This window comes from Kogia breviceps, chromosome 16 (assembly GCF_026419965.1).
Source record: "Kogia breviceps isolate mKogBre1 chromosome 16, mKogBre1 haplotype 1, whole genome shotgun sequence".
NCBI classification, from domain to species: domain Eukaryota; kingdom Metazoa; phylum Chordata; class Mammalia; order Artiodactyla; family Physeteridae; genus Kogia; species Kogia breviceps.
In genome coordinates this window covers 5,764,005-5,782,594 of record NC_081325.1, presented here as the reverse complement: position 1 = coordinate 5,782,594, position 18,590 = coordinate 5,764,005, and the positions used below count along the sequence as shown (strand labels likewise).

Below are 18,590 nucleotides of genomic sequence, written 5' to 3'. Positions count from 1 at the left end.
CTTCCTGCTCCGGGAACGGCTTCTTCTTTCTAACCACACCAGTGCTTTCCCGACTCACTGGAGAATCCAACCTGAACTCTGGGCTACACAAGAACTGAGCAGAAATTTAAATGGAAATCAGAGCAGTATCTTCTGTTACCTAATAATGAAAACGCTAATTAAAAGCCCCACCCAACCCCCAACATCCCCCCCCCCTCCAAAGATTAAACATACAACACTGTTATAAATAAGCAGAAGTGTTGAGGGTTAAAAGTGTAATTTTATTTAGATGTTACTTGTACATAATCTATAGTAAGATATACAAACAGATAAAAATTGTTTACTAGGAGGTTTTGTTTTTTTTTTAATACCACTTTAAATTCAATGTACAACAGCATTGGTGATACTGCAAGATGACAGACTCTGGTTTAGAGAACAAAAATCACTTGCTACGGTTGCTGACACATTCCCATGAGTGTCCGACGGATGAAAATGTGCCACGAATTTCAGCTGCAAATTATTACAAAACTGTCACAACCTAGCTACTCGGTGCTCAGAAAAGATTCCGATATTCTAAAAATTTACTGAACTGAAAACGCTAATTCTCCAACAGTGTATACTTTTACTGAAGACAAACATGAGTGACCGGATCCTATGGTTTGGGGCCAACAACAGAAAAGCAACCACACCGTGCGTGGTTGTGAGGAATCTTTCATCCCCCTCTGCCTGATCTATGACATGAGGAAAGGCTTGTCAGAAATTAAACTAAATACACACGGGGGCGGGGGATGGGACAATTTAAAATAAGCTTACAACGTACAACTACTTTAAAATGTAAAATCCATGGATATGAAGGATGCATTTACATGTTTTTCTCCATTTGCTTTGTAAATACTTTTTGCAAATGAGAACGGACCATTCAAAATAGTCACTTTTTCCTTGTCATGTACTATCACATTAGAAAAAGTCTGCATTTCATTTTTAGAATAAATCAGGTGCGCTGAGAAAAATACTGCAAAAAATAATCTAAACTGGATTTTAGTCCTCTCCCCTTCTTTTAAAGGCTACATAACACATCAGGGCAAAAGCTTTTTCACTAGTCAGAATATCAAGTTGAAAATAACTTGCTGATTAAACTACAGGAAGACAGCCAATACTTAAGAGGCTCATGAATACTGACGAATAAAGTGCCAGTGATTTTATTGTGAGAAGGTATCAACAGAAGAAATCCTGACATGGGTAGTAGCTTTATGCATTCTCTCCATCCTGAGGACAGAAGGGACATAAAAAAAAAAAAAAAAGAAGGAAGCAATACCACATACAAGTTCTAGAATGACACAGGTGATTCCTTATCCAAAGCAAAGCTAAAGACAAAATATTATAAGAAAGACAAAACATGATCAAAATTGGTAAAAGTCCCAAGGAAAGTGCCAGCACGGTTGGCCCCCACATTGGGGGGGAAAAAGGAGAGAAATTGAAGAGAGAAACTGGAAAGTTCATTAACAACTACTAGTTACAGGCAACAAACGTATGGCGACGAGCTCCAAGACGCAGAAACTCAAGAACCACACGCCCAGACAGCCGGCTCTAGCTGAAGAGACTCAGGTAACCTGGCCCGGGCACTGGGGAAGGTAACACAGACCTGAGGCTTTTCAGAGTTCCAACCCAGGTGGCTGAAAGCCCGTCAGGCTGGCCTTACAGGATGACCACGGCCTGCCACGGGGACACAGACGTGATGGGGGCCGGTGACGTCCTGAGGAGAGCTCGTTAACAAAAACCCGGCGGTCGGGGTCCTGCTGACGTTCTACCACCTCTGCCTCGGCTACGGATCGCTGGGTCACAACTGAGAGTCACTAGGAGCCACGGTCCGCCTGACACACGGTACAGAAGAAGGAACTGCTCAGCGGGTTATGTGTCTCGCACATCTGAGAAGTTGTATCTGAGACCAAAGCCTGGGGTGCTTATTGCTTCCACACAAGCAGTCACCCTTCACCCGGCATCACAGGATGTAAGCTCTCACTCATGAGTTTCGCAGGGGTTTGCCCGGGGCAGGAAAGTCTGCCTGGGCTCGCGTGTCACCACGTGGGAGGGGACGAGGAAGGGACGTGACCTGCTCCAGCGAAGGGGCGACTCTCCTCTGAGGTGCCTGGTCCGGCCTCGTGAGCTGACGACCTCGTGGGAGAGGGGCCCGTGCGCTTCCAGGACAGAGCGAAGGCCCTACTTGTGCTGGGTCCCTAACTGGCCACGGCACCAGGAAAGGCGCAAAGCTGCCCTGGTCTCCTGTCACCTAAACTGAAGCTGTCAGGATTCAGACCAGGCGGGGCGGGGTGCCGCCTGGCGCCCTCTCTGCAGCACCGAGGCCTCCACGTGGCCTCGCTTGGCACATGGCTCTGGAAGAGAGGTTGTGCAGGGCCCTGCACCCGGGGCCACCCGGGGCCGGGCAGGCTGGCACCCGAGCCGCAAGGGCTGCCAAGGGCTCTGCGTGCCATCGCAGATGGCAGCGGCCCTGAGGGAAGAAGGGCTGTTCTCCGCTTTCATGACTACTGTGCTGCTGAAACCTCTTACAAAACTCCTCAACAAGCACCGACTCCATGCATGCCCACAGGGAATCCTGCCTGAAAAGGGCCAAGTTCACATTTCACAGGAGTGAGCAAAGCAAACGAAATTCTTCAACAGGACGTTCCAACTCACAGAGGCTACCAGGCCGAGAGACTGAAAACAGAAACGTCTAATTCTCCTACTTGTCAAATCTTTCTCTCTAAAACCAACTTCTTCTTCTGAGACACATGTAAAAAAAAAAAAAGTGGAAACAGTATCACTTCCTGATGGGAAGACATCAGTCTGACGCAGCCATTAATCTTGCAAAGACCAGAGATCAGGCAGCTTCACAACCACACAGCAAGTCTGCAGGATCTTAATGACCAAGGAGAGTGAACCCCAACTGCACTAAGTACTTTCATGGCCAAGAGAAAGGAAGCAGGCTGTTTTCAGGACGATGCAATAGTTACAGCTTATTTCCTCATGTGCAGCCCGGTCTGCTATGTTTAGTGGCACTTAAGTATTCCACAGTAAATACTGAAAAACCCAGAATTTTTGCATGTGCAAAAGCAATCTCACACTATCGATACAAAAGTCACTAAGCTACGGGATGACGCCGCCGCCGTGTGGGTGTTGGGGCCGCGGGGACCGCGGCGCGCCCCCCAGCCCGCTCCCCCGGGCGCCGCGGCCTCAGTCGGACCAGTCGTTCTCGTCCAGCTCCGAGTCGTCGTCGGAGTCGCTGTACTCGACGGCAATGCGCCGGGACAGGATGGTGGCCACGTCGTTGCCCACGGGCTCGCGCTTGGCCTCCTGCTCCTGGAGCTCCTGCACCTTCTTCAGCTGGATTCCTGGAGACACGGGACACGGCTTAGAACGGAACCCCTCGGCTTGCCGCTCCAAGCGTACAGAAACGGACAGGTAAGTCTGTCCGGCCGTGGCTCTCCCTACCGACACTACAAGAGCGGGCCTGCGAAATCTGAGGGGGGAAGCTTGGGAAACAGAGCTTCGTGACCGAGAGAAAAGGAAACGTGTCAAGTCGTAACACCCTTTACAGCGATGTGTTGAAACGTAGGGGCGGCGCAGCCTGACCCGGAAGCCACCGGGCACGAGAGGCCGTTTCAAGGTAGATTTACGGTGGCCGGCGGCCCCCACCGTGGACCCTGTTCCTGGACAGCCTGGAACCCAAAGGCTTGGGAAGCAGAGCCGAGAGCTTCTGGCTAAGCGGGCGAGGTACGTGAGAAAGCTTAACTTCAACAATTACTGTTGAAAATGGGTATGAGCTCACAATCCTCTTACTCTCTGTAAGTGACAAAATGGGATACCTAACAATGTAATGTGTTATTGCTTTCAGAATAATTTCAGACCTATAAAGTAGCTGTAAGACTAGTAGAAAAACGTTCCCATATAACCTACTCAGAATCCCCAACTGATAACATCTGACCAAATTTATCCTCTGTCACTCTCATTTACACACACACACACATTTTTTCTGGACCATTTGAGAGTTAAGTGGCATATAAGGCCCCTTTGCCCCTAAAATACTTCATGTGTCTCTCCTTAAAAAAAAAAAAAATTGATCAAAACTAGACTACCGGCAGAGATACAATAGTACCATCTATTCTATGAATTCTATTTAAATTTTGCAAGTAGACCTAACGTAACCAACGAAAAAAGTTTTCCACCAGGTTTGGGATCCGCCGTGGGACCTCACCTGTTACATTACTTGCCACGTTTCATTAACCTCCCTTAATCTCTGTGTCCTACGACCTTCCTGTGTTTTTGTAGGACGCCCCTCGATGGGACTCCTCAGGGGTTTCCTCTGACAGATCCAGGCTGTGGATCCCTCTCATTGGACAAGGCTCACAGGGGTCAAAAAGCAAAACACTGTCCCACCAGGACCCCAAACACGTGACCAGTGAGGTATGACGACTCTGGGACTCTTTTCCTGAGAAAACCATCGTGCGGCGGTAACGTCGATGCGCGCGCGAGCTCCGGGACCCTCAGCCGCTGTGGGGGCCGGGACCTGGGGTTAAGAGTAAATGACGTAGCACCGACGTTTGCCGTGGGTTCTGACCGGGAGGGGCACATGGGCGAGGATCTGGGCTCCTCCGCCCTCTGATCTGACCAGAGACGCTCCACTTCTTAAGATTTCATGCTCTGGGGGGTTTGGTGCAGGACCTTCACCTGACAAGGGTTTTGCTACTTAAATAAATGTTGAAAATCTACTGGCTTAGCACAGCAAACTAAAAATATGAAAAGGCTAAGGAAGATACATCCTAGATTTCTAAAAAAAACTAAATCACTGACGTGAGCTCATTCTCTTTCATTTATACTCTGGCCCTTAGAGTAGAATGCAGAGAAAAAAGATCCAATTAATGAACGATCATTTATTTGTATTACCTGTTTCTGCTCAAGTAAAGCTTTCCTGAATTCAGTGCTTTATCACTGAGCTTACTTTGCACTGAAAAGAAACGTATCCACTGCTAAGAAAAAAGAAAACCAAACAAGGCTCCTTCCACCCTCTTCTACCGGCCCTCTGGGGCAGAGGGGGTCGCTGGAAGCAGACGAGGCCGCAGCTGCCGGGACAGGGGGCAGCATCCCCGGACGCGCACTCACCCATCCGAATGGCGGCGAGGAGGTCGCTCCGGGCGTCGCTCACGGGCGGCTGCGCGGCCTCCGGCCTCTTCGCCTCGGCTCCCGGCGGGCCGTGCATCGGCGAGGAGGAGAGCGAAGAGCCGGCACCCGGAGGGCCCGGCGGCGGCGGCGGGGGGCCTGGCGGCGGCGGCGCCGTGACCACCAGCCCACTGGAGGGAGGGTGGGGAGGACCCGCGTAGGAGGGGCCGGCGGACGCCGGGAAGGGGGGCTGCGTGGGCATCTGGAGGGGGCTGACGAAAGCAGTCTGTGCGGAAGGGATCGTGGGGGGGGGGCGGCGGCGGCGGGGGTCCTGAGGGGTTGTAATACTCCATGATCTGCGCCGGGAGCATCCTGGCGGAGACACGAAACGAGAGTCACCAAAGAGCAGCCCGGGGTCCCGTCCTCGGAGGTTCCCACGCGCCTCGGAGAGAGGCCTCCCCAGACAAGACGCACACTGGCAGCTGAGTTTACAACACTGCAGGACACGGACACCCACGCTTTGGATCACAGGTCCACATAAATCCCTAGGTCGGCATTCAAGACGGTCTACTGACACGCACCGGGAAGTTAACCACTGAAAAAGTAACTTTCTGTGGAACACCGGAATAGCTGACTGCAGAGGTAGGAAGGCAGCACAAATGCATCCTTTGCACGAGGCATCTCAGGAGCGGTGGCTTGAAAACCCATCTTACAAGGCTTCTGTGGCCAACCAGATTGGAAAATTCTGTATTTTATATCGTGCCTCCATGGAAACTACCCAAGCCCGTGACGCCCATCAGAATAGCCAAAGCTTTGAAAACCCCTCCAGCCCAGAAATCTGCCGAGTTCTATTTAGCCAAGAGCTTTCCAAACCGACTGGACCGCCAGCCCTCTCTGCCTGATACTTGGGAAGAGCCACAGAACACACTCTGGGGGTCCTGACTTACAGAGAACCAACCACAGGGGGAAAACCTCGGGGAGCTGAGGGACATACGTCCAGAATATGACCCACGCTGCTCCGGAGTGAAGAAAAACACTGTTGATGGAAACACATTTTCAACTTCCCTGGGCGCTGACTCGGAGGGACTATAACTCTTTAAAGACTGAGGTTGTGCGAAAACTACAGCCTTGCAAAACACAGGCGCGGGGGGGTGGGGGGGGGCTTCAATTAATAAACGCTAAACAGGAGGGTCTTTGTTTAGGTGGTGTTCGAATTTTTCCCAAACGACAGAAAACAAGAGGACCTGGTGGCAGAGAGTATGTGGGCACCAAGAGGTCCGGGTGACGTGTACAAGTGTAACAAGTGCTGCACTGTGTAGTGTTCTCCTTTGAGATACGCGTTCTCTGCGGTTTGCCCGGCATATACAGAGAAACACCGGAGCACCTGGGACAGGGTCACAAAACTGGCAGCTCATCCTTCGTCAATGCCTTGGCTCAGTCATTCAGACATAGAGGGAACGTGTGTGCACGAGTGCAGACACCAGCCTGAGGTTTATCTGTCATAAAAGGGGGGAGCAGCGCGGCGCTGCGTTTTTTTCACTGGATTTCTCACGACTGACAGTATCCGCATCCGGTCATTCTTGGCTGCATCCCGGCCTCCACAGGGTGGTTATTCAGTGAAAATTCGTCCACCCCGCGCAGCAAGACCCCAGTGCGATGGCAAAGCCACGGTCAGAGCCCGGGAGTGGGGAATTACCCGTAGTCGGCGGGAGCCAAGGGCGCGGGGGCCTGCGACGCGTCTGCGGCCTGCGGCGGGGGCGGAGGCGGCTTCTGGGGCCGGTTCAGGGGCAGGTGCCTGGCCGAGGCCGACGGGGGCCGGTACTCGCGCTCGGGGGCCTGGGCTGCCGGCCCGCGTGGCGCTGCGTCACCGGCTCCGTGGGAAGGCGTCCCAGGCTGCGGGTGCAGAGAATGGTTGGGGGTGGCGGGATACGAGTAATCTGTGACGTCCGATGCGTGGGACCTGGCGGCCAGAACCAGGGGTGGGAGAAAAGGACGTAAGTGAAAAAGATTTCCCCTCCCAGGCATCGGCATGTATTTGAATAGCAACACGGCCAAGGCACAGACATCACACGCTTACTCCCTCTCCCATCAACTAGGTCTAGGCCCACAAGCGACAATGGAATCACGACTTAGCGGCAAGCGCCAGGGTTACGTGGCTTCAGCGGAGCCGCAGCTTTGAAGTGAGTGCGCGGGACGGACGGGCAAGCGGCGGACGGCTGAGCGCCCTTGCTCAGCCTCGCAGCCGCTCTTTTCTGAGCGAGGAGGCTGCGCGACACGCTGTGCTCAAGCTGAAAATGGCATCGGAGACCTAAGATTTCAGTGCAGTGAAACTGACGGCATATGATGAGAGCTTATCAAATGGCAGACGAACCGGATACATATTAACGGTAAGAACAGAAAAAGAAATCAAGGCTGCGATGCGGTGAGTCGTAGTTTTCTTAAACAGAAGAGGCATATTTAGCCAAAAAGGAGAGGAGTGCGGTGCCATGCGCAGAGGCCCCCTTGCCGTCTCCGACCGCACGGGTGGGAGGGAAACTCTGGAAGGAAGGCACGTCTCCCTTCAGCCAGCAGGGTCCAGCAGGGTCCAGCAGGGTCCAGGAGGGCGCTGGCGCCCGGCCGCTGGGGGAGGGGAGGGCTCGGCAACGTCACGGGGTGCTGGTCGCCCGGGACACGGGACGCGTCGTCAGTGCAGGGGGCACAGCCCCTCGTGACGCCGAAGCAGGGGGCTCTGAGGCTGCGGTCCAAGAACCAGCGGAGTGACAGACCCTCTGGGCGTGCCGCCGTCTCCCGAGCCCCCCGCCCGCCGCGGCTTCCTGGCGTCACTCATAAACTCAACGCCCATCTTCTCTCCCACTCTTCTCTTCTCGCTCTCACTTTTCTCACACTTATTTGCTGGTTTCTGTTAGGATTCAGCTTGTGTCTCTCTCTCTGAAGGGAAGAGGCAAACACACACTGGGTCTTTGGGATTCAGACAGCAGCGTCCCTGGAGTATCACACCACACAGAAGAGTTCTTTAAATGGCAAAAGATTGCTGGCTTTTTTCTTTTTCCTTCCCTAACTGCAATAGAATAAGAACTTGTAACTCGCTTTCCTCTCCCCTAAGTGCACTATAAATTCTAGATTACGGTGTGCTTATGACTGTCTCTTGAACTATGGCAGCTGCTGGCCAGAGAGTTAAAACTATTTTTAATGGGGCAAGACTCTGACCTGTGTTTAGATTTATCTTATTTTAAACACGTAAACACCGAAAACTCCGGAGTCCTTGGCGATGGGTGCTTGGCTCTGTCAGGGGGGCTACATCATAGATCGGGCATAACCTTCTAGGGGAAACAGACTTATCTACAAAACACCGAGTGCTTCTGATGGGGTGAGACGCCAGGAACTGGGAATATTCTGGCACAATCCGGAAAGCTGTCCTGTAAAGTAGCTTGGTGATAAAGGTCCGAAAGGAGGCAACAGAAACGGCATAATCGGATGGAGGAGAGGAACGGGCGGTGAACGTCCAACATCAAGAATGACAGCAGGAGGGCGGGGGGAGGACAGGGCTCTGATGAAGGGTGGGTGGGAGACAGGACGGTCACTCGAGGGGTCCCTGCCCAGGTACAGGGGACACCGGGGGGCTGGAGGAGAGGTGAGGAGGGGCTGACCTCCGAGGGACAAGGACCCCTACTGGAAGGCAGAAATCAGCCACGGAAGACACGGCACGAGGGCAGGCACGAGTGGGTGGTCCTGCAGCTGCACGAACGTCAGGAATGATCTGTGACGCGAGACAGAGCTTGGAGGAGCGAAGACAAGACGGAAACAGTAAGAAGTAGGTGTGAGCAGTGGAGACCCAGTGGGAGACTCAAGCGAATCCCTCAGGGTTCTGGGGGGGGGGCGCGCAGAGTCGGGCGTCTGCAACGCCCAGGACAGGAGGAGGAAAGGGCCAAGCACAGTGGGCAAGGAGGCACATCCTGCTCCAGATCGCTGGGGCCAGCAGCGGGCAGGCACCGCGTCAAGTCTTATCCTAAACGTACGCCTAGAATCAAACCATTCCTGACCATCTACAAAGAGAGTAAAAACCTATCATTAGTTTGTGATCAGCTTAAAATATATAAGTTATATGAACAACTCATACACATACCACGGTACTTGATACTCAAATTTCCCTCAGTTATCCTGAATACATCCATGAAAAACCATGCTTCTAAATAATACTTAAAACAGGAATACAAGAAGTTAAAAAAATCAAAAGACAGAAAGCACACAGCAGGATTTCACTTTTGTAAAAGGAAAAATATACACATTTACAGAAAAAAGACCAAAGAAACACACTAAAATGCAAAAAAAAGTGGTTTCTTTGGATAAGAGGATTATGAATACTTTAATTTTTTTCTATAATTTCCAAATATAGAAAGTTTATTTTATTTCATAATAAGAAAAATAGCGATACACTTTAGTCAAATAAAAAATAAAAATTTCCAAAATAATTTAAGGGATATCATCCATCAATTGTACACCCAGTATGGCACAATCTAATCTCAGATTCTAGAATAAATATCAATTATTCAACTGAGGGATTAAAAAAAGTCATTTTCCATCCACCTACTGGAATGAAAGAGAATACATGGAGAATTACAAAGTATATGTTTTGCATGAGTAAACAGTCACAACTAAGTTAGCAGGAAACAAAAACCAAATGGACCTCCTGGGAGCTGTCAAGTTCAAGCACTTCTCCCCACCCAGAGAACCAGGAGCAGAGGTGTGTCATCATTCTGACTGCACAGAAGTAAACTGACACGAAGATTAAAACTTGAGGCCAGAGCTCAGTGAAAGCGCCACTAATTCTCTAACAGCTAACCAATCACAGCTTGTACAGAACAGGGACCTAGACCTGCCTCACAGACAACGACTGAGAGCCCTTGTGGGGCAGGAGTATTTATGGAGGGCTGTGACCACCAAATGTTAAAAGCGCCTCCCATCTGTCAGTCTGTGCTAAACACTGAGGTTAATAAAGATAAACATTAAAAAAAAAACACAAAAAACCCAGATCTAACGCGAGGTCCAGGTAGTTGCTGTTTGTGAAACATCCTTGAATCACCTAAGAATTCTCTATTCACATTTTTAAACACTGATGGAAGACTCCAACTTCACAGAAGCAGAAATAGGAAATTAACCGTAAGTTACAGTTGACTGGTCAGCTCTTCTCCTTCAGTGAAGCCCTTCTGGGATAAATGCTGCTTACTGACCACACCTTTCACACCTGCAATAGAGATTTTTACTTAATTGCTAACAAATTTTAAAAATAAACTGCAACAGAATTCTCCTCCTGCAATTAGAATACATAAGATTAGTGAACTGAAGAAAAAAAAAATCTTTGTTCATCACTTTCAGAAAAGGTTATCCAAAAGAACAACAGTTATTCCTTGATCACATCAGCTACCACCTACCAATCATTTCAGATACCAAGTGGCAAAGGAAAGGCAACATTCTAAGCAAAAGAGGCAGAGAGAGAATTAAATGATTATTAAACTTAAAATGTCAGTCAGAGGCAGTTACTATGCCCACATTCAGAATCAAGGTTAAAACAGTACATCTAGGTTAATGGAATGATCAAGTTAAGTCAGAGATAGAAAATCACACAAAGTGACCCAACGTCATAGAAGAGCGCTTTAAACTATTATTTCGAAGTCAAAACACATATGCCGTTCATTTTTAAGGAAAGTCTGGAAACACACCGTGGGCCACAGAAACACGACGCTACCGTGCGTCTCCGTTTACAGGGAAGCCAGGCCGTGCACGCACGCACGCACACACGCACGCACGCACGCAAACACGCATGCACGCACACACACCTAGTGTCTGGGGACAGGGATCCCTCGGAAGGCGCTCCGTGGTGTACGCTCTGCGGCAACCTGGTGTCGGGTCTAAGCTCTTTGTCATACGCCATCATACTCCACTCCTGGCGCCTGTTTCTCGCTTTTCTAACCTTTTTCACCTCTCGGGTTGTGCCATCTATACGCTTTTGCTCCTGACGTCCAGGAAGGAAGGCAAGCATGCCGAGACAGAAGGAAGGAAAAGAGCAGGTTAGTGCAGTTGCCCCGGCAGCCACGGGCCTGGGGTGCAGACAAGGCAGGCCCGTCTCCATCGTGACCCGTCCCGGGTCAAGAACGTCCCAACACACTTACCCAACTCGGACCCAACCAAAATAACAGATTGCTAACGCTTTAACATCGACACACAAAAGTTACTGGGCTGCAACTTCAAGAGTCGCTTACCATCATTTTTGGTCAAGAATTGTCACTTCACTAGGATTTAGCTTGTTTTCAATGTACGACACCTTTTAGATCTCTATTATACACAGGAAATACCTGCCCGCACCAGACAGAGAAATCGTTTCCCACCCCGACACCATTCTGACTTCTTAACGTGCAAACATCTTTCAAAACACAATGTTAAACGCTCCATTTCAGTGTGAAAAGGTTATTCCAGAATATGTAAGCGAACCCTGCAACTAGCTTAACAAAAACAAAAACAAGATGAGAACTTACCTTCCCTCCCGTACAAAGAATCACTCCTGCTCCAGCCCTACTTTGCCAGCAAAAATGTCTTAATAACTTGGGTCCTACGCAGGTGCTTCTTTAAAGGTGAGGAGAGTTCCTTCTACTGTGTGTCTGTGTCCCTCCCGCTTCCCCCGTGACATCTGCTGATCTTTAGGGAGGTGATCTAGGCGCCCGTAAGTCCGGCGCTCCCCTCACGGCACCTCCACACGCGGCTCTCCAGAGGGTCCGCGCGCAGTGAACGCGGACTGAACGATCAAATCCAGGGGAAAGGTGGTGCTCACTACCCCCCAGCGCCTGCCAGGCCCGGGCGGTACAAACGGCAAACCAAAACGGACGGGGATCTGCCCTCATGGAGCTTGCGGTCCAGGGGGAACGCCCACAAAGCCACACAGATAAATGTGCAACAACATGAAGGTATTACACAGAGAATGCTGGAAGTCTGGCGTGGAAGTCAGGGAGGGCGTCCGAGAGGCTGGGACAAGCTCTGCAGGGGGAGGAGGCCTGAGTCCTGCACAGGAGGGGGCCAGACGCACGCACGAGGCAACAGGACAGCATCTCGTCAGGAGAAGCGACGGAAGGTGAGTGTGAATTGGGGCGAACGGTAAGAACTTGAAGGCTGCGGAGAAATGTCGTTCTTTGTGCCAAGAGCAACGGGAAACCAGGAAGACTGAGAGGGGAGGGGCTGGCACGTGGAGGAGCACCGGGAGAGGAGCCCCTGCGCCGGGGACAGAGGCCACGGGGAAAGGCAGGGATGCCGGGCAGGAAGCCGCTCAGGTGTCCAGGATGAGAGGAGGCCCATGGGGGATAAGGGGAACTGTTAGCCCAGGTATCCAGGGGGCTCAAGGGCTGCGCCGGTGGACGACATGAACGTGAAATGCACAGAACACACGCCAAGTGTTCATAACGACACGGGAAGATGCATAATCCGTACTAGATTTTTCTTGGGGTGGGGAAGCTCATCAAAAACTAATACTAGTTCATCAGCAGAGGAATGGATAAAGAAGATGCGGTACATATACACAATGGAGCACTACTCAGCCATAAAAAAGAACGACATAATGCCATGTGCAGCAACATGGATGGACTTGGAGGGCATTATGCTCAGGGAGGTAAGTCAGACAGAGAAAGACAAGTACTGCATGATACACTTCTATGTGGAGTCTAAAAACTACAACAGACTAATGAATGTAACAAAAAAGAAGCAGACGCACAGATACAGAGAACCAACTGTTGGTTACCAGTGGTGGTGGGCGCTGAGGGATGGGGGAGGGGGAGGTGCAAACCAGCGGGTGGAGGGCGGGCTCACAGATGTCCTGCACGACACGGGCAACGGAGCCAATATTCTGTAATAACTGTAAATGGAAAGTAACCTTTAAAAACGGTGTAAACATTTTTTAAAATTTTTAAATAAATGAAGATGATGCCAAATAATAGTCTTCAGGACTGGAGGGGGCTTGTTCGGAGTATAAACTGGCTCAGTCCTTAAAGGGTCACAGGAGCGAGCGGATGGTGTCTGGTTTCAAGTCCGCACTCTGCACTGCCGGGAGTTTGCCCTGACGAAACGTGCACAGGAGCACAGGAACCCCCTGCGGTGCTGTAACAGCAACAGTTTAGAAGCAACCTGAATATTCATTAATTCGGTAGTGGGTAAATAGCTTATGAAGCATCCAAACTTTGGAATATGACACAACTATGAAAAAGAATGAAGTACATCTTTATTACGTCACTGCACATATACGTCTGTGTGTGTGTGTGTGTGTGTGTGTGTGTGTGTGTGCGCGCGCGCGCGTGTATACAGGTCGATTCTAGGAATAAAAAATACTCTGTGAAATGTGTACACACGTATTTACGAATGCCCTACAAGGTCGAAAAGTATGCACATCTGTTACCAGAGGGCGGTTATGCCTGGGCAAGGGAGAAACTCACCCCCAAATTTTCTAAACGAATGTGTTTACTTCAGGGTAGGTGGGGCATTTTACAACTGGCATGTATTGTCTGAATACTTTTAAAACCAAAAGAGAGAAAAAAGAAGGGAGACCTCAATGGATTCCAACATACATCTCACTCAAGCGTCACTGTATTACACTAATTAATAACTATCACCCTTACTTTTAAGAGATGTATGCTGACGTATTTAGGGGTAAGTGTTATATCTGCCACCTTCTTTACAACGGTTTAGCCTCCAATCTACCCATCAACACGCACCCGACACACACACCCCCACACACACACCCCAACTGTAATAAAACGTTAACCATCGTGCACCTGTATCTCAGCGACACCGCCTACGTTAAAATCCTGAGGCGACTGCAAGCTGTTTCCCGCCCCAAGATGCTCTTTGCTGCTCCGATCGACACCTGAAAGCCCCTCCGTCCGCCCAGCACGCCTGCGGCGTCCCCTCTCCAGTACACGCACACGCGGCCGCGCACGCGCTCACTCTGTTTGGCTAACTTCCGCTCTCAGTGCTCGCAGCTCAGCGAGCAGCGCGGAGAGAGCTTCCTCAACTCACCACCCCGCCTGCCGCTGCCGCCTCCCCGAGGCGTCGCCTCCCGGCGCGGTACCTACAGCCCTACCACCACATGGTTCTTTGCAAAACTTTAAAAAAATGCTTTTCATCCATCGAAATAGGGAAATCTCATGTTCAGAAAGAATGGATGTCTTATCCCCAAATTTTCTAAACTAATTCTTCCTTCAGATAGAACTGTCTGTTCCAAAGTCAGAGTGACTTTCGGGTTTCTAAAATCCTGGGAAATTAAGGATATCTTGCCTCATTTTCTGTTCCTATATAAAGCAGATTTGCATTAAAATTTTCAAATTTCTTTCCCTCTTTATGAGTTCCAAAGGACGGCACGATTATTTAATGTTTGTTTCCCCTGCTACATCGTCATCTCCATGAGGGTGATAATCCTTTCTTTTTCATCACAGCATTTACAAGCCATTCAAAAAAGAACCATTATATAAATGAATGAATAAGAAATTCTCATCAGAATTCTATGTCTTTGAGGAATATGGAATGCGACAAAACTGCCAAGGAAATGACAGATAATGTTGAAGACCCAGTAACCACACAGAGGAGACTAAGACTAAAGAACAGTGGCAAAACAGTTAAATACTTTTGTCAAAAGGATCGCTGATGCTTCTAGGAAACCCTGGGAGGCCAGGTTAAAGCAGGCGATTATTTATTTATTTATTATCTTTTTAAAGCAGGCGATTTTTAAAGGCGCGTACTCTTAAAAAGTACTTGGGGGTTTGCCCTGTTACCATATAAAAGTTCGGGGATTCAGACTAACAGGCCTTTAAATCTCTGTTCCTTTTCCTTTGGAGAGATTAGTATCTTCCTTTTATTCACCTGAACACTTTGCAGCTTCTTTGCCTGAATATTTCTCCACTCGAATACCCAGCAACTCTTCAAAGATTTCCCATTAAATCTCCCCAACCCATCAGCACGAGAAGAGCACACAGAAAACCAAGTCTGTGGAATTCCCTCTCAGAATTCGTGGTAACCTCTCACACTTGCAGTCTGCACCCTATTTCCATGTGCCCTTTCCTAAATCCTGTTTTCAAGTATCAAGTTCTCTTCCATCTCGAACTGTCACTCCTACTGGGTCAATACACCTACTAGGTGTCTCAGAGCCTTCAGGCGGCCGGCCCACAAAATGCTAAGCTCTTAATTCACACACCCTAACATCTGTCAAACAAAGCAGGTGGTCATTTTTTAAAACACAGCTCACCTATAAAAGGCTTGGCAAATATCTGCCTTCGGAGAGTTAACTCTGATTTTTCAATGGTTTAAGTCTAATTTCTGGGCCCCAAAGGGATAATTTTCAAAACAGAAGTTCCTTAATCTGAGAGTGGGTTTGTCCTCCCAAGAGCGTTTGCAGTACAGATGTCTCTCAACCTTCCAACTTGCAATTCTCCTGCCTGCGACCACCCCACCATAAGGAATCTCATTTTTAGTAAATACTAACCTCCTCCAAATGTGCAGATCACACACGCTTTTCAATCCAGTATGAACCTCTCACCACGGTCTTAATTACAGTTAGGAGACAACCCAACAATTAACAATGTTAAAAAGACCAAAGCAGAAAATTCTAACTGCTTTTCAAAATTTGAAGAACAAGAGAAAAGATATAAACCACAGTTACGAACAAAACTGAAATTTCAGCCACTTATTAAATAAAGCAAAGCAAGAAAAAATCAACAGTGTTTACTGAAAACAGTATTACTGTGTTAGACTGAACGGTATCTTCATGTGACAAATGCAACCTCTAAAAAAACTTCAGCACGAAATTCAACATCTCAACCATTTAAAGCATTTACTGATTTTAAACTTCTAATTTCTAAGGGAGAATCCCATTTACACATTTATATGCACGTTTCCCATACTAGAATTACTTACCTTTTGACGTCTTTTCTCTTTCCGTTTGTCTTCTGTGTCCTGTAGCATTTTTTCTTTCCAGAGGTCGAAGAAATAGGAAGGATCTGTATAGAACTTCAGCCCATCCTTTTTATCATCTCTATAAACCAATGTATTACAAGTCAGGGGTGGGGGGGAGAAAAGGTCGTTAGATAGTTTCATATGGGGTAAACACTAATGTTAATTCTAACTCATGAGATAACATCTACGTGAGGAATTCAAACTGTCCTTATACACTGTTAAGTCTCCCAATTTTCCTTATTTGGAAAAATGTGTGAACATGTAAGAACAGCATTTTTTTCCCCTAGAATAATGAAGTAAAAACTACTCTTGCAAATTTAGATTTCGGCATAGCAAAGTACAGCCCCAAATCACAATATGGCTCATAAACAGCAATATTTAGTTACACAGTCATTTCAAGGTATGTTTTGTTTATTCCAATGGGGGCTACACAAAGAGATGGATGGATTCTTAATATATATATACATTCACTTCTACTCTGGGGAGACAATGGTATTAGGATAAAAATTAGCAAGTACTCTGTGCTTTTCTCTTAGTCAGGTTTGCCCAATGTCTATAATTCAATTAGGAAAGAAACAAAAGGTTCATGGTGTGTAAATGTAACTAGGATAAGAAGTGATGACCTAGATATTTTTTTAAATGGAAGTAACCGGCAAAGAAAATTCACTTGTAGCCATTTCATTGTCAAGAACTGCTACAATTACTATATTCTAAAGAATACTTCAAGTCCTTTTTTTTTTATTTTTATTTTTATTTTGGGCTGCATTGGGTCTTCGTTGCTGTGCACGGGCTTCTCACTGCAGTAGCTTCTCTTTGTTGTAGAGTACCGGCTCTAGGCACACGGGCTTCAGTAGTTGTGGCTCATGGACTCAGTTGCTCCACGGCATGTGGGATCTTCCCGGACAAGGGGTCGAACCCATGTCCACTGCATTGGCAGGTGGATTCTTAACCACTGTACCACCAGGGAAGCCCCAAGTCTTTATATAAGTTATTCATTTATCATAAAGCCAATGAAAATGCAGCCAATATGAATCCAAAGCTGTAATATAAATCAATAGATAGCAAAGCTCAAAATAATCATAAGAAGTGAACATTCTATTTATTCTACTAATGCTTTAAAAAGTATCTGGCCTGTATGTTACCTTCAAGAGGAGGCAAAACATTTACATTTAAAATTAGCATGTCAGGGACTCCCCTGGTGGCGCCATGGTTGGGAATCCGCCTGCCAGTGCAGGGGACACAGGTTCCATCCCTGGTCTGGGAGGATCCCACATGCCATGGAGCACCTAAGCCCGTGCGCCGCAACTACTGAGCCTGTGCTCTAGAGCCCGTGAGTCACAACTACTGAGCCCGCATGCTGCAACTACTGAAGCCCGTGTGCCTAGAGCCCGGGCTCCGCAACAAGAGAAGCCCGCGCACCGCAACGAAGAGCAGCCCCTGCTCACCACAACGAAGACCCAATGCAGCCAAAAATAAATTTATTTTTAAAAATTAGTATTTCAATTAGTCATTTAAGGCATAGAGAGAAAGAAAAAAATCAGAGAAATGAGTATAGAAAAGAGTTTGTGGCCACACGGTCAAAGAAAGTGACATGAATTACTCAAGGGAACCTGGTCTTGAAGTTCCTGCTATGCTGTGTTCTGTAAGCTTCTCAGCATCAAATAAAGAGACCCGGGTTTTCACGAGGGTCATCGGTAGCTCTGTCTTAAAGTCGCTAACGAATCAGCACAATTCACTTTGTACTTTAAACTTTAATTACTTAAAATCCTTTCTTTTCCAAATTTCCTAAGTGAGAAGCAACGTGCAGTACTGAGATTTTATTAATAACATTATTGTGAAAAATATAAATCATTTCCCTAAGATACTAGGTCTTCAATATAGGTGAAGACAGAAAAACTGAGCAGGAACTTGCTGCAATTTTAAGATGTATAAAATGCACCTTCTTTTTTTCAAAAACGGAGCTAATACTTTGATGAGGAGCTAATACTTAATGGAATAAATATGTTTAATAACGTAAGCAAATGTTAACCTTGACATCAGAATATAAGCAGAAATGCCCTATGTTTATCACAACTAAACATTAGATTTTTCAGTCACATTATGCATCTCATATTTAAGACGGCGTTGTGACTGTGTCATATTTAAGTCCAAATGCAACAGTTTATGTGTTTCCTTACCCCAAACATTTCTGTATTAATAAAAAGTAGATTTGAGCTGGCACTACTATTCTTAAACGCTATTAAAAAGTCAAAGACATTTCCCTTTTCCATAAAACTGAGTAAACACACAATATGTAATATATAAAGGCCGATTCATTTTTTATGCAATTAAAACATTTTAAATCACCACAAATATTTGATCATGATCTTGAATAATCAAATACAGGTGGTTCATTGAGTTTTCTGGGTTTCTTTTTTCCTTTAGAACAAAATATTTAGTGAGGTTTCTTAGGAAAATTTTACTGAGTTCTCATGGCTCTG

The 18,590-nt window shown here is 47.7% G+C and overlaps 1 protein-coding gene across 1 annotated transcript in view; it reads right to left on the bottom strand.

The window, feature by feature from the left end:
• Nucleotides 1-239: 239 nt before the first annotated feature.
• WASF3 (WASP family member 3) overlaps nucleotides 240-18,590 on the bottom strand; it is an 89,826-nt gene continuing 71,475 nt past the window's right edge. The window contains 6 exon segments of the mRNA XM_067016831.1: nucleotides 240-3,365; nucleotides 5,134-5,443; nucleotides 5,445-5,502; nucleotides 6,827-7,090; nucleotides 10,965-11,140; nucleotides 16,072-16,189. Coding sequence (XP_066872932.1) covers nucleotides 3,208-3,365; nucleotides 5,134-5,443; nucleotides 5,445-5,502; nucleotides 6,827-7,090; nucleotides 10,965-11,140; nucleotides 16,072-16,189 — 1,084 coding nt within the window. The 3' untranslated portion in view covers nucleotides 240-3,207.